Genomic DNA, 25,595 nt, shown 5'->3' on the forward strand with positions numbered 1-25,595 from the left:
TCCTAATGACGCCCACGTCAAATGGATGATTTTTAAAAAAAATGTTGATAGGGTAGATGGAGAGAAGGTGTTTCCTCCAGTGAGGGAAAGTACGGAACATGGAGCATGGCCTTAATTAGAGCTCGGTTGTTCTGAGGTGATGTCAGGAAGCACTTCTTCATACATGACTTTTCATGGAGATTTGGAACCCCAAAATGCTGTTCAGGTATGAGTTAACTGACAATTAGATTGATACATTTATGCGTAGGAAGGATATGGAACCAAGGCAGGAAGATGAAGACACAGGTCAATCATGATTTGGCTAATTGGTGGTACAGGGTCAAGGGGCTGAATGGCCTCCTCCTCGTCCTAGACATGGAAACAACCAAAAAACCATGCAGTTTTGTAGCACCTTTAGAGGAAGGTGTCACAAGGTGCTTTCCAAGAATACGGTAAGGGATACCTGGATGGACCAAATAGCCTTTTGTTTGTTCCATGCTGTCTTATGTTGTAATAAACTACAGTCAATATATTATCTTGCAATAACTAAGCTAATATCAGTTGTATATTAAATTATAATAAATTAATACAAATTGTACATTGAGAGTTGCTGCTTCTACAATCTATGCTGTATAACCATTAATGGCACTGTTTTATTTTGTAAACAGATATGTATTTTTATTCGATAAAGCCATCATTATCTGCAAACGTAAAGGAGAGAACTATGAAATGAAGGAAGTAATTGACCTGCAATATTACCAGATAAAGGATGACCCATTGGGTAGCAGAGAAACCAAAAAGGTACAAGTGTGGCATGTAAATTCTCATAAGACTGTGCTCTTTCCTGTTCACTGACCTTTCACCCTTCTCACTGTAACCCTCGACTAGGACTAAGTATTATTCCTGTCCTACGGCATTATACAGTTTGGTAACCAGGGTGGTATTCATTAAATGTCAGAAAGCCAGTTGGTGAAGGATGGACCCAATTTTTGCACGCCTTTATAAGTATTTATTTACGACCTTACACATTACAAGCACGCACCTCCTAACCCAACATCCACAGCTTCAGACTGAGTCTATTTATAGGGGCAGAAGTGAGTCACCAGTTAATGCCCATTACCTCCATACAATTAATATACATTATTTTTGCTTGATGGATTAACTGGGAGTCACAACCAGAGAAGAGGAGAAGGGAAGCAAATGAATAAGAAATCAATCTGAATGAGACACTTTTGACATGCAAAGTAAATCAATGCAGATTAAAATTAGATCTTTGGAATTAGAGCAGCAGGTTCCTAGTTCCCATGCTATAGTCTTGCAGATTCTTCTTACGACTGAGGGAGTGCCACATTGTTGGAGGCGCCAGCCTTCAGATAAAACTTTAAAAACTTCCCCAGCTGGACAATCTAGAATTTAGGGTCAGGATAAGGGTTCGGCCATTTAGAATTGAGATGAGGAGATCTTTCTTCAGAGTTTTCCAATCCAGAGGTCTGTGGACACTCAGTCATTGAATATATTAAAGATTGAGTCTGGTAAGATCTTTCGACACTAGGGAGTCAATGGATGTGGGGATAGTGCAGGAAAATTGGAGTTGAGGTAGAAGATCAGCCATGATCTAAGTGAATGATGTAACAGGCTCAAGGGCTGTATGATTGGCTCCTGCTCCTATCTCTTAGGCCCACCTTAACTGAGGTCTGTTGCAGTGCACTATTTGAAGAAAGGCAGGGAATTATCGCATCATCCTGGCCAGCATTCTTCCTTCAGCCCATGCCACCAAAAAGTAAAGATTAACTGGCCAATAATCTCACTGCTCTCTGGACAGAGAATTTGGCCATCAAACTTATCAATTACTCAATACACTCCGAAACAATTCACTGGGACATTTTGACGTGATAGTGATAGATCCAATAATTGTATATAAGGGAAGTTTGAGTCTAGCCATTCAAATGAAGCTAGTCATTTACCCCAAGCAGGTTTATTCTTAAAACAGCTCAGCAGAGTGACAGACTCACAGTTCCTTTCCCCCATGGAGTGTTACAGCTGTTTCCATCTATGGGTGAGCCAATGTCCATCACCTGTTTTAACAATGCAATTGTTTTAACAATGTAATTGCCAGTCAACAAGATGACTTTGACCTTGACAATGTAATTACTGATACATTGCTCTCCATAACTGCAATTGTTACTAATATTCAACCCTTTTTCTCTGTTTCTCCCTAGTGGAGCCACATGTTCCTTCTAATTGAAGGTCATGGACAACACGGGTACGAGCTCTTTTTCAAGACCAGGGAGCTGAAAAAAAAATGGCTCGAGCAGTTCGAAATGGCTTTGTAAGTTTAGCATTAAGGAGCGTGAGTAGTGAGTGAGACCAGCTAACAATTCCTGTTTGGAGCATTGTGTGTGATGTGTTGCAATGCTGGGTGATCACTGACTGCCATGCAACATCTTAATAACAGTACCAAAGTCAGACGAGAGAGCTGGAATACAAAGAGGAGGAAGTCATATTTCAGATGTATAGAGCTTTGATCTGGAGTTTTGCATTCAGTTTAGGTACCACAACTCAGTAAGGGCTATACTGGTCATGGTTCAGGACAGATTTACCAAAATTATATCAAGGCTTAGAGAGTTAAATATGAGGACAGGTTGCATGAACTTGACTGGCAATCCCTTGAATTTAGAAGATTGAGGGGTAATCTATTCAAAAGGATTCAACAGGGTAGATACTTGAGACTATTTCCTTTTTGGGGAGCATCAAGGACAAAGGGACACAGTCAAATGATTAGAGCTGGGCTTTTTAGGATTTACATCCCACACAAAGGGTAGTAGAAATTTATAATTCTGCCCCAAGAGGTTGTGGGCATTGGGGAACAACTGGAGCTTTCAAGACTGTGACTGATGGAATTCTGTTGGGTAAGGGCTCTGAGGGATGTGGAGCGAAGGCAGGTTAATAAAGTTAAGATACAATGTCACCAGTCGCCATGATGGTAGGACAGCTTTGAGGGACTGAATAGCCTACTCCTGTTCCTTAATATTACACAAGATATTGGTAAAGAGAAGCAAGCACTGGATGTTTCTTCACATCTTGGTCAAAGAGGTAGGCTTTAACGGTCATCTTAAGGGAGGAGAGTAGAGGCAAAGAGGCTTAGGGAAGAATTCTAGAGATTAAACAAAAATTTCAATCACTTCACTACTGATGATCTTGCCTGGTCTCTGCCTGGGCCCTAAGCTCTGGAATGCCTTCCCTAAATCTCTGTGCCTCTCTCTCTTTTAGGGAGTATCTTTAAGACACTCCTTAAAACCTACTGTTATATTGTTATATGATTTGTAAAGAGCTAGGAATTAATTATTATGTGAATGGGTATCGTGGGGTGCACTGCAGTCATGTACCGATTAACAATGTAGGAGTCTATCAGTCTACCAGCCACGTGGAGAGTAGAAAGGAATACACTTGATAAGGCTCCAGCATTTTGAGCCTTTTTTTAAATTCGTTCATGGGATGTGGGCAGCATTTATTGCCCACCCCTAATTGCCCTTGAGAAGGTGAACTGCAGCGATTCAAGAAGGCGGCTCATCCACCACCTTCTCAAGGGCAACTAGGGATGGGCAATAAATGCAGTGATTATTTTGAACTTATGGGAACCAGAAGACATGAGACCTAACCCTTTGCCCAACCATCTGCCCTTATTTCACCTAAATGTCTTGAATGTATTTTTTATAATACAACTGTGAAATGCCTTTTGATGTTCTATAACCTTAAAGGCAACATATAAGTACAACTTATTGCTGGTGTAGATTAAAGATGGAAGGGTTCCAGTACTGTTTTGAGTTTCCCTTCTAATTGTCAATTGCCTCTTAGGTCGAACATCTTCCCGGAGAATGGAAACTCAAATAGCCACGATTTTCAGATGCATTCATTTGAAGAGTCATCAACGTGCAGGGCCTGCCAGATGTTGCTCAGGTACAGTTCCTGGCGATACACGCTATCTACGGCAGCATTGACAGACAGCCCCCAACTCTAAAACACCCCTTCGTTTCCCTCACAGGCACAGAACTTTCACACCTCCCCCCACCTCCCCACCTCCCACACCGACTAGTGCGGGATTTGCTGGGGTATCTGGTCCACGTGCTTCTTCTTCAACTGTGGATCTTCTTCCATGGAGTTGCCTGGGTAATGATCTGGAGCTAAGGTGGGGGGGTTGGTGGGGGGTCTGTAATCTTTCCACAGGGGCAGGGTGATAGGCTAGGAGCTGATGTAGCAAAATTAAAGCGGAATACTCTGGGCGCTGGGAATCTGAAATGTTGATGCACCAATTTTGATTTTAATTGCTGACTACTGGGGCTGTGCCTTAAATACAGCTCCTTCCAGAGTACACCGCGGAAGCGGCTTTAGGTAGCACGGGAGCAGCGATTGCATTTTGCAAAAACACACCAACACATTTCTTTTCAACAAGCTGTCTTTGTGCCTTAAGGTTCTAGTGAGTCGCTAAACACCCGTATTCCCAAAGTTGCATAGTGCAAGTGGTTATATCACAATCACAGGTGGGGGGTGGTTAGTGGAGGGGTGGGTGGGGCTGGGGGTGGAATTAAAGTTTCAACAAAATTGTGGGTTTGAGTCACTTGACTGTGAAACGAGCCTGAAACCTGCAGGTGGTGCCCCAGGAGAACGGTGAGATGTGTTGCTCAATGCCGCCACCTGCAGTAGCTCCGGGTATCGCAGTGTCACAAAGTGTTCACCGCACAGAAACAGGACTCGGCCGCCTGGTCCACGCCGGTGTCTGCTCCAGCCTCCGGCCAGCAACCTCCTCCCACCTCACCTCACTCCATCAGCACACCCTCCTATTCCTTCCAGTCTAACTTCCCCTTAAATGCATCCACGTGATTCGCCTCGACTACAGTATACCATGTGGCAGCCACTCTCTGGCTAAAGAAGTTTCTCCTGACTCCCCTGTTTGTTTTATTGGTGACCAGCTTATATTTATGGCTCCTAGTTCTGATCCCGCCTGCGAGCGGAAGCGTCTCCATCTTTACCAGACTGAACCCTTTCACAATTTTAAAGATCTCGAATCAACCTTTCTTGAATAAAGATCTGTTCAACCTTTCCTAACAGATACTAACTCTCGGTTAATTGTTTCTGCACGTGCTGCTGTGCCTCAATGTATTTTTGCAATATGGAGACCAGAGCTGTTTACGGTACTCCAAGCATGGTCTAATCAATGTTCTGTACGAGCTTAACATAACACCGGTCAGTCTAAAATCACTTGTCTCTTTCTTTCCTGTCACGTAACAGGGGCACCTTCTTCCAGGGCTATCGTTGTAGCAAATGCAAGTCTGCAGCTCACAAGGAATGTTTAGGAAGGGTAAATCCATGTGGCAGGCAAGGTAAGACTGGTCCCTGGGTTAGGGGTGCCAACTGTGATTAAATGTATTCCATCACGTGACTTGCCCCCATGCACCAGCCATTAGTCGGCCAACACATCCATCCTTGTGACACACTGCCTTCCGATGCCAATTGGAAAGCAAAAAGGACTCATTACCCGATTGGACGATGCTTGACTTTCAGCCAAACAGCCCATTTTTCCCATTTTCAAAGAAAAATGTTGAAAGAAAATAACAAAATAAGCCAATCTTTTTTCACGTCCCAGTGGGTTTTTCTCCAGGGTTGCACAGAGCAGTGTCCTGGAGATTGACCTTCAATCCCTGGAGGCTCCAGGCCAGTCCTGGACAGTTGGCAGTGCTCTCCTGTATTGACGTACTCCCATACTCCTGTTCAGATCATCTCGCTGGCGCAGGGTCCAAAGGCCTAGCCTGTCCGGACACGCTTTAAACTTTTCAAGAGCCCGGATGTAAAAGATGTCGGTGGAGAGTTAGCAAGCTGTCCACCGATATTGTCGGATGTGCAGGCTGCTTGAGACCCCTTCTGCCCCTGCGGCTGATTTTTTTTTTTGCTGAGCGGGCGGGCGGGCCTAACCCTGCTCGAGCGTAAAATGATGCGCGATGAGGTCGGGCGAGCGTCCTGACCTCACCGCGCACTCCCGCGATACTTCGGTCAGCGGGCACACGCGGGAGTCGGCAGCCCGCCGACATTTAACAGGCCCGCTGAGGCCATTAAAGCGTTAATGGAATGCAATTTTCCGCTGCCCGCCCAACCCTACAGTTGGTGTGCATGCGCAAGCTTCTGTGCTCGCGCTCCTCCCACCCCCCGAGGTGCTGAGCGCTGCAGCCTGTGTTTCACGCTGGCTGGCCTTTAATTGGCCATTGGTGGGCAGCTTCGCGACTGCTCCCAGGCCCACCCACTGTGCACACCCCCCCCCTACCACCCACCCCCCCCCCCCACCCCCTTCAACAAGGCAAAAATCTTGCCCGAGTGTCAGGTGTGGCTCAGTGAGTAACACGGTCACCTTGTGGTAGGTGTTTTGGGTTCAAGTTCCACTCCGGAGGCTTGAGTACAGCATTCTACACTACTGGTTCTGCAGTGCCAGTACTGAAGGAGTACTGCACTGTCAGAGGTGCCGCCCTTTGGATCGGACATCACACTGAGTCCCTCTCTGCCCTTCTGAGCTGGACGTAACAGATTCTGTGGCACGAGTTTGAAGATAAGGAGGGGAGTTCTCCCTGGCGCCTTGGGTGACATTCCTGCTTCAACCGACTATTAGAGTAAAGATGATGCAGTTTGTGGGATGCTGGCTGACTGAAACCTGAATTTTCATGTGGTGCTAACGGCCCTCTTCCTAGTTCAAAATCTTATTCATGTTGTTTATTTACAGACAGCGGATCATCAACTTTGACCAAGGTACTTGTGAATTTTGAACCGATGCTTTGCTGCTTCTATAATGACTTCTATGATTAAAAAATTGGTGAAATTAATTAGATTTTCTGGTCATTTTACAGGAGGGCACCAGTAAACGGGGGATTGAGGGGGCATTGGGGAATTGGGGGAGGGCACTGGGAATGAGGGAATTGGGGAGGGCACCCATAAATGTAGGATTAAGGGAGGGCACTGAGGAATGGAGGAGGGCATTGAGGAATGGGGCGATTGGATGAGGGGACAGGAATGAGGATTGCAGGGGCACTGGGAAATGGGGGATTTGGGTTAGGACTGGGGAATGGGCGTTTGGGGAAGGGCACTGGGGAATGGGGGAGGGCACCAGTAAATATGGGATCGAGGGAGGGCACTAAGGCATGGGGGGGGGATTGAGCGAGGGCACTGGGGAATGGGGAATTGGGGGAGGACACCAGTAAATGGGGGATTGGGGGAGGGCACTGGGAATGGGGGAATTGGGGAGGACACCAGTAAATGGGGGAATTGGGGAGGGCACTGGGAATGGGGGAATTGGGGAGGGCACTAGGAATGGGGAATTGGGGGATGACACCAGTAAATGGGGGATTGGGGGAGGGCACTGGGAATGGGGGAATTGGGGAGGGCACTGGGAATGGGGGAATTAGGGAGGGCACCAGGAATGGGGGTATTGGGGAGGGCACTGGGAATGGGGGATTGGGGGAAGGGCACTGAGGGATGGTGGAGTGCACCAGTAAATGGGAGAGGTATGGGGTTGAATGGTGGAACCATGGAATAAATTGTGTGATAGGACCCATAAACCCTCCTAGTTATTATTAATGATAGACTTGTCACTTCTAAATAAAAACAAAAGCAAAATGTTCTCCTCTGCAGAGTAAAAGTAACAGAATTCCACCAAGCCGCACAATCAAAACAGGTAAGCAACTTGTTCCAGTTAAGCCACCTTAAAGCATTGTGTGATTAGAATAAAATATTTATTGTGTAAATCAAATAAAATTTGTAGATGGGTGGAACAACAGTAGTGAAACTAATTCTAAGGTCGTTGCATATTTGAAGAAAACTGGCTGAGACCCTCTGAATGGTGATCAACTAGCTAAGGTTACTGGGTAAAGAGTTCATGTCTTTTATTCTTTCACATAATGTGGGCATCACTGGCTAGTTCAGCATTTGTTGCCCATCCCTAATTGCCCTTGAGAAGGTGGTGGGTGAGCTGCCTTCTTGAACCGCTGCAGTCCATGTGCTGTAGGTACACCCACAGTGCTGTGAGGGAGCGAGTTCCAGCATTTTTACAGATACGCTCCAACAAAAAGTAGAGCGGAATCAGAGTGATCAAAAATTGAATCTCAATATACATAGTAAATCTCGCGCATTCAGTGTAGGTGACACAGTATTCATGCGAAATTTCAGAAGTGGACCTTTGTTGGGTTCCTGGAACCATTGTCTCAGATACTGGTCCATTATCTTTCCAAGTACAAGTGGGAGATGGGATCATTCATAAGCATGTAGATCATATTCATGCTAGAGAGACATTCCAACAACCAACTATTCCACTTGTGATTAATAACGAACCATCAATCCCTGAGCTGACAGATTGACCTAGAATTGACATGCCCAATGTCTCTGTAGAGTTGCCAAAGCCAGAAGTGCCACTTTCTAAAGATGTGTCTCATGCTGTAGTTCCAGATCCTGTCAATCCTGGTAAGGAATCTCTAGTGGTAGAACTACGCCACTCTCTCTCTCTCTCTCTATATATATATATATATATATATATATATATATGTTGGATATTCAAATATTTCCCTGTGAATAGAAATTGTAAAAACTAAAGGGGGAGGAAATGGAGTGACTGAAGGTATAGCCTCTCCTGCAGCCTATCGGGGCTTATGTGATATTTTGGGAGGCTCCAACCAATGAGCCCTAAGCACGGGCAATCCGGGGTTGGGGGGAGTATGTGGGGCTTCCTGATGAGAGTCCTGATTGAGTGCGTAACAACTGACTAGCTCTCTGTAATAAAATTTATCTGTTTCTTGCTGAAACCTGTCTGCTCCGTCGAGTCATCACAAGGACACCTGCACTTTGCGAAGAACTAGACAGGGAAGCCAGAGGAATGATAACCACAGCATTGCTAAACAGAGAGAGACAAATAATATTACAACTCAATATATTAAAGGCACAAGAGGTACAAAACAATAAGTCTGCCCTCCGATATCTGGTCTCAATTGGAGATCTAGAGGATAGCCATTCCTCGTTTTGATCAACAAAGACATTGATGGCCAATGGGTAAAAGGTCAGAATGAATGAGGCAAAGATTAAATCCTATAAATCATGTAGTTCACAATTTACTGAGAACTTTCAAGGTTTTCACCTCCCTTCCCTTTTTTGGTCTCTCTCTCTCTCTCTCTCTCTCAGGTTTGCCCAAAACAGAAGTTTGCCAAGACTATTATGGGATGCCTCCTCCGCCTGTGGCCTTTGGACCTGCTTTGAAGCTGTCTTTAGGAGAAATAGTCGAACTCACCAAAGCGGAGGTGGAACAGCAGTGGTGGGAGGTGAGTACAGACTGAACTAGCCACGCTGTCACCCTGGCAGTATTTTTTTTTTGTTTCGTTTTTTTGTGCTATTCTCATTTAATATTCTTGCTAATTTTCAAAGACTTGGTCCGGGCTGAATGCATCCTCCTTTCATATGACATCAGCTAATGCGTTTACCCATCAGATCATCAAATAGCACTGTTTTTATTGCCCTTTGGGCAGGAGCACAGTGTAATCAGGAACAGAAACCCTGGCCAGTATTTCCAATGTTAGCACCAAAGGCGCCCTACCCCTATCCTGAATGAGATAAGCTACTTCACATGAAGATGGGAGCTCGGATGTGAGACCATCCAATCCAGTGTGACCCAGCAGCTAACCATGCATGTTTATTTGAGCTTAGCTTACAGTAGCTGAGGTGGGAAATGGTTTCTCGTTGTGATCGATTATGTCAGCGTTCAGCAAGGAAACGGACAAATTCCCAATTCCCGGGGGAATTTCTGAATGGGACACTGAAGGCGACTACCTCTGCTGCTGAACATGGTGCAGCAACTGAGACACCTGGGTCTAACATTGAAGGTTGATGCAGATTATTTGGGCTGATTTATGAACCACCAGCTCTGGGAGTTGTGGTTAAGGTCGATACCTGAGAGAGGACTTGCCTGATGGCCAGGGGGTTCCTGCCCTTTCTTGTTATCCAGAGTAATATTCAACATATCAAATAGAGTTGAGTTTACACAAAAGTTAAAGATATTTAATAAGTGTTTTTCTTTTAATGGCTTTAGGGAAGGAATACATCCACGAATGAGATTGGCTGGTTCCCCTGTTCTAAAGTAAAACCCTTTGTATGTGTAAGTAAAACAACTCGATTCGCATACCAGATCCTTATTCTCAAAATATAATGTTTGATTGGGGTGGGCACAACGGTGTGGAGTGCCAGAGGGCTGAAATTCCATAACTTATACCTTCATTGAGCTTCATTCACTACAAAAACACAGTTTAACACAGGAGTATATCCAAGTTTTAGTCTTTGTCGGCTTCAACACACACTCCATCACCTGCTCTTGCTCTCCATCCCAGGGTGTATGACAATATATGCAGAGGATCCCTGGGAGTGTGCCAGAATGTGGTGTACTTAGATTTCCAGAAGGCCACATCAAAGTGTAGTGATAGAACCTGGTGTAGGGGGTAACATATTAGCACGGATAAAGGATTGGTTAGCTAACAGGGAGCAGAGAGTAGGGTAAATGGGTCTTTTTCAGGTTGGCAAGATGCAACAAGTGGTGTGCCACAGGGATCAGTGCTGGGGCCTCAATTTACAAACTACATCAATGACTTGGATAAACAGAACGAATGTATGGCAGCTAAATTTGTTGATGACACCAAGCTAGGAAGCAAAGTAAGTTGTCAAGAGGAGTTAGAGAGTCTGAAAAGAGATAGAGACACATTAAGTGAGTGGGCAAAAACTGTCACATGGCATATAATGTGGGAAAATGTGAACTTGTCCACTCTGGCAGGAAGAATGGAAAAGCAGCATATTATTTAAACGGAGAGAGATTGCAGAACTCTGAGGTACAGAGGGATCTGGGTGTCCTGGTACATGACTTACAAAAAGTTAGTATACAGATGCAGGAAGTGATTAGGAAGGCCAATGGAATGCTGGTGTTTATTGCAAGGGGAATGGAATATAAAAGTAGGGAAGTTTTACTGCAGCTGTACAGGGCATTGGTGAGACCACATCTGGAGTGCTGTGTACAGTTTTGGTCTCCTTATTTGAAAAAAATATATAATTGCATTAGAAGCAGTACAGAGAAGGCTCACTCGACTCATTCCTGGGATGAAGGGCTTATCTAATGAGGAAAGGTTGAAAAGATTGGGCCTAAACCCATTGGAGTTTAGAAGAATAAGAGGTGATCTCACTGAAACATTTAAGATCCTGAGGGGATTTGATAGGGTGGATACCGGGACAACGTTTCCACTTGTGGGAAAGACTAGATCCAGGGGAGACGGTTTAAGAATAAGAGTTCTCCCTTTTAAGACAGAGATGGAGAGAAATTTCTTCTCTCAGAGGGTTGTTGGTGTGTGGAATTCTCTTCCCCAAAGAGTTGGGTCATTGAATTTATTTAAGGCTGAGTTAGGAAGATTTTTGATTGACAAGGGAGTCAAGGGTTATGGGGGGACAGACAGGAAAGTGGAGTTGAGGCCACAGCCAGATCAGCCATGATCTTACTGAATGGCAAGCAGGCTCGAAGGGCCGAATAGCCTACCCCAGCTCCTAAGTTCTATGCTTCTAGAATCTGAAGGATGCCTCTGGGAGTTTGTCTATTTTTACAGGGAGTCCCCTCCAATGCAAAGTTGGAAAACTACTGGTATAGATACAATTAGACAATTAAAATGGGAGATGTTTTAATCTGGTTTTCTGTATTTGTATCTTGCAGGCACTTCAAACAGACTATGCAGCCTATCCCTGGTAAGCACCTTAGTCTGGTTATAAATACTTTCACTGTGAATGTAATTTTCTCCTAATGAGAATGCTTTGGGTATGGTCTCGGGCTAGTGCAATGTAATTTGGTGCAGGGTAAATCACAATGTTGTACCCCAAGCTGGGGAATTTGCAACTGATTTTCAGCATCCAGCTTTACACTTTTATCAAAGTGACCTTGAGACTTGTCTCTTGCAGGTACGGAGGGCCGATGGAGCGCTGGCAGGCAGAATCACATCTCGGCACTCGTTCGGATGGCACCTACCTAGTGAGGCAAAGAGTGAAGGATGCTGGAGAATACGCCATCAGCATCAAGTAATGAGGGGCAATTGGCAGCACAGTATAAATATCATAATCTCAATTTTCATGTCATTTCACTAGATCTATAAAGGTCGCTGCAATGTGACAGGACTGACTAGTCGTCGAGAGAGACAAGGTTCACCACTACATTGTATGTGACCAGGTTCCTGAGTATGTGGCAAAGTTCACTAGTGCAGCTCATCTGCGCACACATGCCTGAGAGAGATGAGATTTACAGCAGTGTTCAAGTATTAATATCTGGGACAAGCATATCATTGACATGGATAACATTTTATTAAATGTCCAAAGCCATCAAGAGGGGTCTGCTTGGCTCACTCAAACTGCAGAAAGAATTCCTGATTAGGAATATAGAGAATAGGAGGCCATTTAGCTCTTTGAGCCTGTTCCATCCTTCAATAGCAGATCTGTAACCTAACTCCATACTACCGCCTTTATCCCATATTCCTTCCTACCTTTGGATAAGAAAAAGCTCATTTTTAAAATGAACAATTGATCTAGCATCAGCTGTCTGCAGTTTGCAGAGAGAGTTCCAAACTTCAATCACCCTTTGTGTGTAGAAGTATTTCCTAATTTAATTCCTGAAAGGTTTAACTTTAATTTTTCCACTATTTCCCCTAAGTCCTAGATTCCCCTAAGTCCCTAGATCGGCCCCATTTGCAACCCTGGATGCCTTGAAAGTTTTGATCAAATCCCTCCCTTAAATTTCTAAAATTCTTGGGAATATAACCCTAGTTTGTGTAATCCCTCCCTATGATTTAACACTCGGAGTCCAGGTATCATTCTGCTAAATCTACGCCGCGCTCTAATTAATAGCTGTGGTGGTTTGTATGTTCAAGGCTTTCACAACAGCCCAGTTCTTGGCTTCCACTTTGTGCTCAGTGGAATCTCCAGGTGCTTTCGCCCAGGGACAGAGAGTCAAGAAGTCAAAGATATTACCTGCCAGTGCTTGTGCAACAGGCAGAATTAGGAGAGATCTGAAACCATCGAGCGAGGTGGGAGGGAGACAGAGATAGAAAGACTTGTATTTATATGACCTTGGGATATGCCAAAGCGCTCCACAGCCAACGATTTACTTTTTGAAGTGTAGTCACTGTCGTAATGTAGGAAATGCAGCAGCCATGTGATAATTACCAGATAACCAATTTTAGTGCAGTTCAGGGATAAATATTGGTCTCTCGGGGAACTAATTGATATGGGGAGCAGGTACAAAAATAGAGTTGAAGCCCAAGATCAGCCGTGATCCTGTTGAATGGTGGAGTAGACCCGATGGGCCGTGTGGTCTATTCCTGCTCCTATTTCTTATGGCACTGGGGAGCACTCCCCTGCCCACCTTAGAAATAGTGGCGTGCGATCTTTTATGTCCACCTGAGAGAAAGATAGGGCCTTGGCTTATCATCCCAGCTGAAAACACCACCTCTGACTGTGCGGCACTCTTTCAGTACAGCACTGGGAGTGTCGGCCTAGATTTTGTGCTCAGTAGGACTTGAATCCATGATCTTCTGACTTATTGATAAATATTCTACCAACTGAACCCGCAGCTGAAACTGATGGTTCTGTTTATCAGACTTGGGGTAAACTTACACTGAGTTATTCGGGTATAAATAGGAATTATTTTTTGTCCTATTTCAGTGGGACTGTTTACCCATTTCTTGTATAAGGTGGGGAAGTGATGGCATAGTGGTATTGTCACTGGACTAGTAATCCAGAGACCCAGGGTAATGCTCTGGGGACCTAGATTCAAGTCCTGCCACAGCAGATGATAGAATTTGGATTCAATAAAAATCTGGAATTAAAAGTCTAATGATGACCATGAAACCATTGCTGATTGTTGTAAAAAAAACCCCATCTGGTTCACTAATGTTCTTTCAGAGAAGGAAATCTGCTGGCCTTACCTGGTCTGGGCCTACATGTGACTTCAGTCACACAGCAATGTAGCTGCCTCTTAAATGCCCTCTGAACAGGGGCAACTAGGGATGGACAATAAATGCTGGCCCAGCCAGTGACACCCAGATCCCCATGAATGAATGAAAAAAAAACCAAGCTGTTAACTAGAATTGCAAAGGATGATTTACCGGAGTTCAGTAGATTGGCGGACCAATGATTTCAGGGTGTTAATATTTCACTGTGCTTTGTGATAGGTTCAATGCAGAAGTAAAACACATCAAGGTGACAACAGCAGATAGTTTATTCCGTGTGACAGAGAAGAGGGCATTCAAATCATTATTGGTAAGTATAAACCGTAAACTGGTACTGCGACAGGACGAGAACACACAGTTCAACCAGTAGTGTAGGGATCTCCTACCTATCATTACTGTAAGAGATCACTGCCACTGTGAGATCTGTGTGTTTGAATGCAGTTTCCTAGTTTCACAGCACACTGTGTGATGGTTTCCTCTCGAGACTTGTCCTTGTCGGTACTGACTTTAAAATGAAAAGCGGAGAAGAGTGTCAAGTCTTTGGGCAGGGTGCAGAGGAGAACAGCAGGCCGGGATGAGAGTCTTTGAGGAGGGACTGGGAAAACTGGGGTTGCTCTCCTGAAAGCAGAGGAGTTTGCAGAGAGGTTTAAAGTTTTAAAGAGCTCTGCTAGCAGAATAGGTGAAGGGGAACCGTTTCCACTGGCAGGATAAGATAACCAGCGGTCACGGGTTCAGGGTAGCTGACAAAGAAACTGAGAGCTGGAAGAGGTGGTGAGTTTTAATCTGGCAGGTGCTGCCAGATACAATAGTGGAAGCAGATACAATAGTGACTTTCAAAGAGGGATTGGATAAACATCTGATGTAGAAAAAATGTACAGGGCAATGGGGAAAGAGCAAGGAAAGTACAACTAGTTGGATAACACTTTCAAAGGGTTGGCAAAGGTACAATGGGCCGAATGGCCTCTTTCTGCGCTATATGCTTCCACAATGGCATATCTGGCTCCGTTCTGTTTTTAAGTCACTTTGCAAAGCTTTCCCCCTCAGCTGTTCATCCATGAATACTCATTTATAGGGTTTGTTAAACACTTTGGGCAGGATTTTTCGGATGGCGGGGTATTAATTGGGGAGGAAGTCCCGCCTTAGACAGCTGCTGGTCAATCCAGTTGGAAACCCCAAAGGCAGACGCCTCCCCCCACCTTGCCTGACCCTGGCCCACACAGCTAAAACTGCTGGGCTACCTACTCCCCCTGTCGCGGGTAAAATATCAGTGGGAGTGGGATGAGGCACTTAGGTGGCCATTAATTGGCCTTTTTAAGGGCCTCAATAGGTCCAAGGGCAGGAAGTACCGTAAAATGGGAGAGAGGTCGGGCTGGACAGGTGGGCGGTGGGCAGGCCACACGTTGCATTTTATGGGACCCCCCCCCACTCGCCTTCAAACACGCAGGCGCGGGATGGTCAAGTTGCACCCATTGTGTGTTTTGACTGTGTGATGTATCTCCATTGAAATGGTAATTTAAAAAAATATAAATAAATGTAATCCACACCAAACAAAGCTAAGACAAAAACTTGTTTCACTGCAGGATTTGGTGGACTTCTATCAGCATAATTCCCTAAAGGAATGCTTTAAAGCAATGGATACAATTTTGCAATATCCTTTTAAAGAACCTGAGAACAGAATGGCTCCTAAATTTTCAGGTGAGTGAACAAAGGAGCTGAAAGAGCTAAGGGAAAACCCGCTGTTCCGACAGCGCCTTTCACAACCGCGGCGCGCCTCCATGGACGATGGACAGGCTTTTCCAGGCGTCGGCCGGGCTCAGCAGGAGCAGGCAATCACGGAGCTGACCGCCGCCCGGATTTCACTCGGGCGGGCCAATTGAGGTTCGCCCGGCGTGGATCGCGAGCGGTAGCGCTGAACGCTGCCTATGTGTGCGGCGGGTGGGGGGGTTGGGGGGGGTGCGGTGGGGGGAGAGCGGTGCTGGTGCGCAGTTCACACATGGCGCGCGAAAGAGCGCTTCAGTCTCCCTGAGGCACGGAGCTATCTCAGGGGGATTGCAGCGCTTTTTAAAGACGTTCTTAAAAACAATAAAAATTTAAATGAAACACGTCCCCTCGTGAGACTGTGCCACACGGGATGGGACGTGTTTTAAAATAAAGCTTTTGTGCCATCGGGTATTAGCTTTAGGAAACCTCATCCCGCCCGCGGATGAGGTTTCCTAAAAATGCAAAAGGCCGCTTGGCCTTGTCTCCTGCCCCGCCAACCGTGTTAATTCGTACATTAATGGCCTTCGTAGGCCTTTCAATTATCAGCGGGCACGCAGCCGACTCTGGCGCGCGCCCGCCAAACAAAATATCGCGAGACAGCGCGATGGTTGATGTCAGGACACACGCCCGACGCCATCTCGTGTCATTTTACGTTCCAGTGTCTCGGGCCCACTCCTGCACACCGAATGTAAAATTCTGCCCAATGAGTTACTTTTGAAGCGTAGTCACTGTTTTAATGTAGGAACCACGGAAGCCAATTTCCGCACAGCAAGATCTCACAAACAGCGGTGTGATAGTGACGAGATCAACTGGTTTTTTTTTGAGAGATAAATGTTGGCCGAGACACCGGGCAAATCTCCCCGTTTCCCCTTCAAAGCAGTGACATGGGATCTTTTGGATCCACCTGATGAAGCAGACCTGGGCTTCTTCGGTTTAACGTCTCATTAAAAAAACAGCCCTTCCAGCAATGAAGCACTCCCTCGCTACCACGCTCGATTTTTGTGCTCAAACCATTGGATTCGGACTTGAGTCCACAATCTGACCCGGCGTTCAGAACGTTAACCACTGAGCCGAGAGGCATTAACCGATTTAATGTAAAATAGTGGACAAGACTTGTCAGTAGGGTAGTGCAGTGGCTTTGTTAATGGAATATAACCCAGGTAACGGGAGTTAAAATCCTACGGTGGCACCTCAAGAAATTGACTTCGGTTCAGAAAGGTAATAATTTGGAAATCAAAAGCAGTCAAAATTAATGGATTGTCACTAAAGCAAAATAAACGTTTATTTTATTAATTCATGGGTTGTGAACATCACTGGCAAGACCAGCCTTTATTACCCACCTCCAATTGCCCTGGAGAAGAGCTGTCTGCTTGAATACAAGTGAGTGACCTGCTAGGCCACTTCAGAGGGCATTTCGGAATCAAACGTACTGCTGTGGGTCTGGAGTCACGCGCAATGGACAAGGGTGGCAGATTTCCTTCCCTAAAGGACATTAGTGAACCAGAGGGGTTTCTTTACGACAGTCCGGCAGTTTCACAGTCACCATTACTGAGACCAGCTTTTTATTCAAATCGCTGAATTGAATAACGTGGTGGAATCTTGAACTGATATCTCCAAAGTATTAGTCCAGGCATTCAGATTACTAGTCCCAGAACAGAACCATTATGCTTCTATACCCAGATCAGGAACAAAACAGGAGCTGGAGTTGGAGTAGATGGTGGTGTAGTGGTAATGTAATTGGACTATCAAGATCCAGGCTAACGCTCTGGGGGACATGAGTTCAAATCCCACTACAGAATTTAAATTCAATTAATAAAATTTGAAATTGAAAGCTAGTCCCATGTAATGGTGACCATGAAACTGTCATCAATTGTTGTAAAAGCCCATTTGGTTCACTAATGTCCTTTAGGGAAGGAAATCTGCCATCCTTACCTGGTCTGGGCCTACATGAGCAATGTACTTGACTCTTAACTGCCCTCTGAAATGGCCTAACAAGCCACTGAGTTTAAGGGCAATTAGGGATGGGCAACAAATATTGGCCTTGCCAGTAACACTCAAATCCCATGAAAATATATTTTAAAAGTTCAATCAGATTGCAGAAACAGGGTAATCAACTTCCTAAATGGTTCAGAGTAAACACGCTACACGATGTGGAACCAAGACTTGCACGTCAGGATAATTCAGATTTGATCCCTCCTCTGTATTAGGGCAATGGGGCGTGGGCAAGTGGGCCAGTAATTGTCCTGTGTGTCTCCACGGTCATGGTGACAACCATCAGCCAAACACTCTGCTCCTGAGCACTATCCGGACACTTCCCCCTCGCCCCTCATTAATCGCTGGGACTGATCATCTGTTGATACCGGATGGAGGACAGGGTTGGATTTGTCATGACGACCCCACCAACAGTCGCTGTGGACGAGAGGGTGAGATACCAGAGGTCCACAGCAGCAAGAGTCAGAGCCTGCAGAGAAGATGGTCAGGTGGAGGTGGGGGGTGGTGGGGGGGGGGGGGAGAGAAATACTGTTGCCAACCCTCCAGGATTGCCCTGGACTCTCCAGGAATTAAAGATGAATCTCTAGGATACTGACACGAGCGAACTCAGGGCAAAAAAATCATAGCAGCATTGAAAGAAAAATGGGCTTTGTTGAAATTTTTTTCTGAACATGTTAGTTTATTTTAAAAATCTTGGTTGTGGTGGTGGGAGAAGGGGAAAAGGCTGTTTGACTGACAGTTCAAAATCAACCATCAGGTGATGAAGAGTCGATTTGCTTTCTGATTGGTGGTGGTTTGCTGTGGGGACAGATACATTGGGCGAGCAATAGCAGGAGTGTGGGGGTGGGTTGGTTGGAGGGAGGATGTCAACGAAGATGTCTCCAGGAATAGAGCCAACTGCAGTGAGGGATAAGCACCAGTTGTAACCACAGATTGGTATCTGTAGCCGAGAGAGAGATTGCAAAGGGCACAAGTCACTTGCCGACTGACGATCGCCTTCTAATTTTGATTTTGGCAGGGGCGAGTTTGAAGTGCTACGGGACAGCAAAGGCCCGATATGACTTCTCAGCCAGGGACCGATCAGAGCTGAGCCTGAAGGAAGGAGATGTGGTTAAAATCATCAATAAGAAAGGATCGCCGGGATGGTGGAAAGGAGAAGTGTACGGCAGGGTGCGTGGGAACCTCTCACCTTCAATCTCTCTCTCTCTCCCACCTTTCCACTTTCACCTTCTGAGCTGCACATATCCCGCTGGGAATGAATTATATAATTAATTCTAACGTTTGAAGCAACCCTGTTTATTGGCGCTTTATTACAGAAGGAAAGAGACTTGCATTTATATAGCGCCTTTCACCACCGCAGGAAGTCCCAAAGCGCTTGACACCACCTTTGAAATGCTATAACGTGGAAAAATTGCGCACAGCAAGCTCCCACAAGCAACAATGAGATAATATCCCAAATAATCTGTTTCAGTGATGCTGGTTGAGGGATGCATGTGTCTACGGCATCAGATCTCCCCTGTTCTTCTTTGAAATCGTGCTGTGCTCACCTGGGAGGGCAGTTGGACATCTCACCCAAAAGACAGCACCGCCAACAGTGCGGCACTCCCACAGTACTGCCATGGAGTGTCAGCCTAGATTTTGCGCTCTAGGCTCTGGAGTGGGCCCTGAACCCACAATCTTAATTCTCAAGAGTTGAGAGATCAACCCACGGAGTCACAGTTCACACGGAAACCATCACTTAATAGGATGTGACAGGTCATCTTTTTTGAACCGCCACAGTCTGTATTGCTAATATATAAGCTGGCTTGTGAATGTGACTTATCTCTAACGTTCCTCACTCTCTGTTTTTAGGTGGGCTTTTTCCCAGCCAACTATGTGGAGGAAGATTATTCCGATTACTGTTACTGAGTTACCTTCCTCATGTTGCCAAACATGGAAGATACAAAGAAGATTCTACTTCAAGGCAGAGGCTGCTTTTGTGTGGCTGTCTGCATCCAGAGCCTTGTTGTGTCCCTAATATACTCAAAGTATTAACCTTCAAAGTTCTACTCTTCCACTATTGTCATTATTCTTTAATATAAACAAGTCTTTCTTATATAAACGAGAACCAATCTTTCTGTATTTATTAATACAGTTTAAAAATGTCCTGAAGACCACATCATCTGTGCCTTTCTTTGGTAATTGGTTAAAGAATTGAACTCCTTGCATTTTGAGTAGAAGAGAAAGACTTGCATTTTTATATAGCGCTTTTCATAGCCTCAGGATGTCCCAAAGCACTTTACAGCCCATGAAGTGTAGTTACTATTGTAATGTGGGAAATGTGGGAGCCAGTTTATGCACAGCAAGCTCCCAGAAACAAGGAATCTGATAATGACCAGATCGTCTGCTTTTGCGATGTCGATGTAAGGATAAACATTGGCCAGGACACCAGGGAGAATTCTCCCATTATTCTTTGAAACAGTGCCATGGGGTCTTTATCCTGCCCTTGAGAGGTCAGACAGGGCCTCGGCTTAATGTTTCATCCAAAAGAAGGCTCTTGTGACAGTGCTGCACTACCTCAGTACTGCACCGGGAGTGTCAGCCTGGATTTTGTGCACTAGTGGACACAAACACACAGTCTACTGACTGAGGGGCGAGAGTGCAGGTTTGCTGAGAACAGTGAGTGGTCTTCAAGGCTACGCCAGGGTATGATCTGACCCCAGTCAGATTGCTACTATTGGACTTAAGGTCCTGGAGTAAAGACAGGAGAAATCAACCACAGCTCCTGCTCCTGATCGCTATCTAGCAGCCCTGCTGCTGTGTGAGGCCTCAGGCTGTGATGCTCCTCATAGCCAATCAGTCTTCCAATTGCCCAGCCTCAAAGAGGATAAGTGTCCACAGAAGCGATAGCTCAGGGGAGATGGTGACACGAGACTAGTAATCCAGAGGCCCAGGCTAATGCTCTGGGGGAATGGATTCAATGGGGTCACCACGGCCTCTGGTGGAGTTTAAACTCAGTTAATAAATCTGGAATATAAAGTTAGTGTCAGTAATGGTGACCATGGTTGTCATAACAACCTGTCTGGTTCACTAGTGTCCTTTATGGAAGGAAATCTGCTGCCCTTACCTGGTCTGGCTTGGCCAATATGTGACTTCAGACCCACTCTTAACTGCCAGTAGTAAGTGCCTAGTAAGCCACTCAGTTCGAGGGTAAATAGGGATGGGCAACAAATGCTGGCCTGGCCAGCGACACCCACATGCCATGAAGGAATAAATAATCGCCACAGTGTGCGCAGAAGTCTGATAAAATATGTAGTAGTACACGTTTAACAGAAGGCCACAACCTCTGCTTATATGAGGCGGGCTCAGAAATGGGGATCCAGTTTTGGATTAGACAACATCAAGTGCATTGTTTAACAGCGATTGCCTGACACTAGCTCCCTGGATGCACATGCGGATAATAAATGTTTGGAGGAGGGTTCTGGAGAGAAGGCAGCATCTGTGGAACTGTACCCCAATCGGGCGTTAGGTCTCTCATTAGCATATTTGAAGGGACTTGATGCCTATGTTGGACACTTAGTGAAAGGCCCCACAATTTTAGCAGTGGGATGAACGCCTGCGCAGTTTGAGTACAGGCTGTCCCATTGCTATACTGGTCTGCACTGCGCCCACTTCACTCCTGAAAAAACAGGTGAGACGCGTACCAATTTCTACTCCTTGTGGAGGGTCAGCTCAAACAGGGCGACAGCAACACCCTGTGCTAGTCAGTGCAGCACCTATACCACAGTAGGAATTTGGATAGCCAAAGGAATGGCTAATGGGCTCTGGGAGGCTTCTGAAAGTGGAGAGAGCAAGAAATTGGAGAGGGTAAGCTGCTGCGCTGTGACAAGATGATTAGAGGCTGTGTCAGTGATGGTAGAGTCCATGCCATGCGGTAATTCCAATACACTAATCCTAAAACAGTGACTACACTTCATTCATTTTTAAAATTTATTTTATTCACGGGTTCGAGCTGGGCCCAGCATTTATTGCCCCATCCCTAATTGCCCTGGAGAAAGTGGTGGTGGGCTGCCTTCTCGAATCGCTGCAGTCTGTGCAGTGAAAGTACGCTGTGCGTTGGCTGTAAAACACTTTGGGATGTCCTGAGGTGGCGATGGGCAGCACCTAAATGGAACTCTTTCTTCCCATTGACCGCAACACGTCTTTTTCGACCGCGCTTTTCATCAAACTGCAGGACTAAAATGGAGTTGAGCTGTTAAGTCGAGTCAGGAGTGCAGGTGATGACAGGGAGGCCATCCTCAAATGCTCTGTGTGACAATGACCCCCTCTCGCATTGCCTCCGCCCCATAGCTCTCCCGCTGCACGTCCAATAACTAAGGAACAGGAAGGTTGCCAGGGAGATGAATCGTGACTCATATTCATCGGAGAATCAAAGCTCAATGGGATGGCCATGACACATTCAATTAAAAATAAAAAGAATATTTAAAACCGGGAGCTGGTGCAGTGGGTAATTGAGGAGTGGGATGAACAAAGAAAGGGTCGGTTGGATTTTATGAGGCAGCTTTTCTTCCAGGTTTTTGCGGGAAGGTAAAAAAAACACTAACATCAACCTGTCTCCCTCACCGATGGATAGTTAATACCATTTAAAGAAAGACGATTCAGCCAGGCATCCACTGTAATAACCCATATTTTAAAATGAAGAAAAGCTGACAATCCTTTTCTTCTACCTAGCTCTCAGTTAAGGAGTGAGTTTGACACATTTCACATTGAGTGAAAAGTGAATCAGAACTCGTCTTATTAAAGTTTTAGCTATCTTGCTGGGTCTATAGTCAATATTTAATCCCTCCACCAACATCACGATAACAGATTACCTACTTGCTACATCATTGTGGTTTGTGGGATCTTAATCTGTACAAATTGGTTTCTGCCTTTACCACATTCCAACAGTGGCCACCCTTCAGGCGTAGGTGGCACGCTCTTAGGTTGGAATCGTCCAGTCCTCTTTGCAGCGGACATCATGGCGGGCGAGAGGGGTGGAATTCAGCGCTGGGGTTGGGGGGGCGGGGCCGGGCGGAAATCGGTTTCGGGCCATCGTGAATGCACAGCAGGATCGTCCGATGGTGTCCGTTGTCTCGATTACGCTCGGTAATGGGTTGTTAAGCGAGGCCCGACCGGAATCATCCTCGATTTTACCGTTACACCGGCGGGGAAACACGCCGACCCGGAACGCGTCCAGATGAGCGCGACGTGCAGATGCCGGCACTCACCGTTAGGGCCTTGCTGAGATGGCAGACGTCCGAGGAGCAGAAGACGCTGGAGCTCGACAGCTACCGGGCCCTGGAGGAACAAGTGCATCGCCTGCTGGGCGGACTCTCCAGGACGTGACTCCGCCACGAAGCAGCTCACGGAATGGGGGGGGGGTCTCCGTTGATGTTTTGGGGTCTGCTTCGAAACATCACGGTCTTGGCCGTGAGCTGCTATGGATGATCGGCGAGGGGGAGCGGGGAGTCAGGGAACGAAGTTGTCAAGGTGGGGGAGTGAAGTTCGGAGGGAGTAGATGAAGGTATTCAGGGTGGGGGGGGGAGTATGAGAGGAGGAAGGAGTATGGGGGACAATGCTGCAAGTGGGGTGGAGGTGTAAGGGAGGAAGTTTAGAGGGGAAGGTGTCTGGGGGGAGGAGGGAGTTTGGAGAGGGGGAGGTTTCTGGGGGCAAGAAGGAATTTGGAGAGGGGAAGGTGTCTGGGGGGAGGAGGGGGTAAGGGTGGAGGGGAAGGTTAGGGGTGGTGGGTATCCAGGTAAATATGCAAGGGAGGGGTCTGTGGAGACAATGACTTCCTCCTGGGGGGCGAACTGAGGGTGGGTGTGGTAGGAGGGAATGGTGAGCATGAGAGGGGGCAGAGAGAGCTGGTAGGGTGGGAGGGTGAGGGGTGCGACAGTAGTGGTAGAAGGGACAGTGAGGGTGGTTGGTGGGGGTTTGGAGGCAGACACGAGCCCTGGGGGTGGGGAGCAGGAGGTCAGGGAGGTCAATGTGGATGGGGGTGTGATTCTCAGGAAGGTAGGGGACGTGCACGTTGACCTGGACATTCTGGAAAATCAAGGGTTTGGGTTGGTTGGTGACAGTGGGGAGGTAGAAGGTGATGCGAGGGGAGTCAACGGGTTTGGGGGAAAGGACGTGGGTGACTGGGGGAGGGGAAAGGATGGGGGGAGCTAATGATAAAATTGACAACTAGCATTTTGCAGAAATCAAAAGTGAGCAGAGCGTCGTGTTGGACGGGCTCAGGTGCTACATGGGAGTGAGATCAGTGGGTGGGCGGAGATGCAGGTCAGCTCAGATGGACAACTGAAAGAGAACATCAGCAGTCAGCAAAGATGTAAGATGGGTGTGATGGATGAAGACTCCGCGTGCATGGGAGAGTGCTTGCATGAGGCTCCGAAAGACCCTGCCAAACACAATCCCTCCTAATCATTTGTAGTCCAGCTGCATGCAGCTGAACTGCTAGTCGGGGGATGCAGAGGGAAGACTCATGAAGCTTGTCAAAGAAGCTGAAATACACCATTATTCGGTGAAAGTGAATATATTTTCAGATTATAAAGTGACAAAATGTGTTCACCCATGCAACCACCTGTGATCAGAATTTCTTAACTTTTCGAGGCCTACTACTTCTTCTAGGTGCTACCCTGACATCTGCAACAGGGGTGGAGACAGCCTGTGCAATGGTTGGCCCTGTTGTCTCTGATGACTTCAGTGTACGTCCTCGAGGTTTGCTTTGCCTGTCCTCCTGTGGGCCAGCCGCTCCCTATGTGGTGACAGAGGACAAGGTTGAGGGGGTCACAGGCAAAGGGGACATGGAGTGAGCGGAGAGCCTCTGGGGTTCCTGAGTGGATCAGCCAGGGATGTCCAGCTACCGATCATCCTCCCTTCGGGTGTCTGAGGGCCCCAACCTGACTCTTTGAGGGGCGGGAGCTCCTGGAGGGACATCGGGGTGCCCCATGTCCCTCTTGCGTTGCCACTGCAGGAACTCACCCATAGCTCCCGCGATGAAGTGCAGGTCTGCAAGTATTTCCATGTTCTGCTGGACCAGGGTCCCCATGGCATCCACCAACCTCCCCAAGGAGACCTCCATATGCGCACATGTAGGCACCACTTCACTAGAGAGCAGGTGGACGCACTCCTCTGACTCGCACGCTACTCTGTTGATGGCTTCCACCAGCTCTGCATGATGTTCCCCCGCCTTCTGCTCACTCTCCACGATGAGTTTGAAGGCCGGATCCAGTGACTCATTATCTGACTTGGACCTGACAGATACCTCTTCCCCAGCAGTTCTCCGAGTGCCGGGAAGCTTGGCTGAACCTGCCTCCTCCTGCTGCGGACATGTGTCCACGTGGTGAACCTGAGTCTGGTCTAGATCTGGCTCCCATTGAGGTGTGTGTGTCTGTGCTGGTGGAGGGTGTGGGTAAGCGCTGTGAAGGGTCTTCCAGGCTGCTTATTTCCAGCTCTTCCATGGAGGAGGTGTCCTCTTGGCTGGGAGTGAGGACGTGCGTGGAGCTGAGGGGCTGACTGGCTGAGGGCATCAGTTGCTTGGTAGATCTCCCTGTGAACCAAAGTAAAGCTAAATAGTGCATGGCAGCAGAGTCAAAAGCAGGAGAGAGACACTCACAGTTGCATTGAGAAAGGGATGATATGGTTCAGGATCCTCACGTTGATGTTCACCACCGACCTCACTGTCACCGCAGGCATGGTCCACGTCCTCACCAGTCAGCGCGATGGCACACTCCTCAAAGCAAGTGAGGGGCCTAATGTGAGCTAGTCCACCCCCGGTCTGGGACCTCTTCCTGCTGTTGTGAG

The 25,595-nt window shown here is 46.8% G+C and overlaps 1 protein-coding gene across 1 annotated transcript in view; it reads left to right on the plus strand.

Moving 5' to 3' along the window:
* The window catches only part of LOC121271373 (proto-oncogene vav-like), a 103,955-nt gene extending 84,033 nt beyond the window's left edge, over positions 1 to 19,922 (plus strand). The window contains exons 15-28 of the mRNA XM_041177344.1: positions 648 to 780; positions 2,199 to 2,308; positions 3,835 to 3,936; positions 5,266 to 5,357; positions 6,743 to 6,768; positions 7,648 to 7,690; positions 9,184 to 9,320; positions 10,085 to 10,150; positions 11,738 to 11,769; positions 11,980 to 12,096; positions 14,241 to 14,328; positions 15,599 to 15,713; positions 18,790 to 18,941; positions 19,623 to 19,922. Of these exons, the coding sequence (XP_041033278.1) occupies positions 648 to 780; positions 2,199 to 2,308; positions 3,835 to 3,936; positions 5,266 to 5,357; positions 6,743 to 6,768; positions 7,648 to 7,690; positions 9,184 to 9,320; positions 10,085 to 10,150; positions 11,738 to 11,769; positions 11,980 to 12,096; positions 14,241 to 14,328; positions 15,599 to 15,713; positions 18,790 to 18,941; positions 19,623 to 19,679 (1,270 nt within the window). The 3' untranslated portion in view covers positions 19,680 to 19,922. The remainder of the gene's footprint in view (positions 1 to 647; positions 781 to 2,198; positions 2,309 to 3,834; positions 3,937 to 5,265; positions 5,358 to 6,742; positions 6,769 to 7,647; positions 7,691 to 9,183; positions 9,321 to 10,084; positions 10,151 to 11,737; positions 11,770 to 11,979; positions 12,097 to 14,240; positions 14,329 to 15,598; positions 15,714 to 18,789; positions 18,942 to 19,622) is intronic.
* Positions 19,923 to 25,595: the final 5,673 nt, after the last annotated feature.

This window comes from Carcharodon carcharias, chromosome 30 (assembly GCF_017639515.1).
Source record: "Carcharodon carcharias isolate sCarCar2 chromosome 30, sCarCar2.pri, whole genome shotgun sequence".
NCBI lineage: Eukaryota > Metazoa > Chordata > Chondrichthyes > Lamniformes > Lamnidae > Carcharodon > Carcharodon carcharias.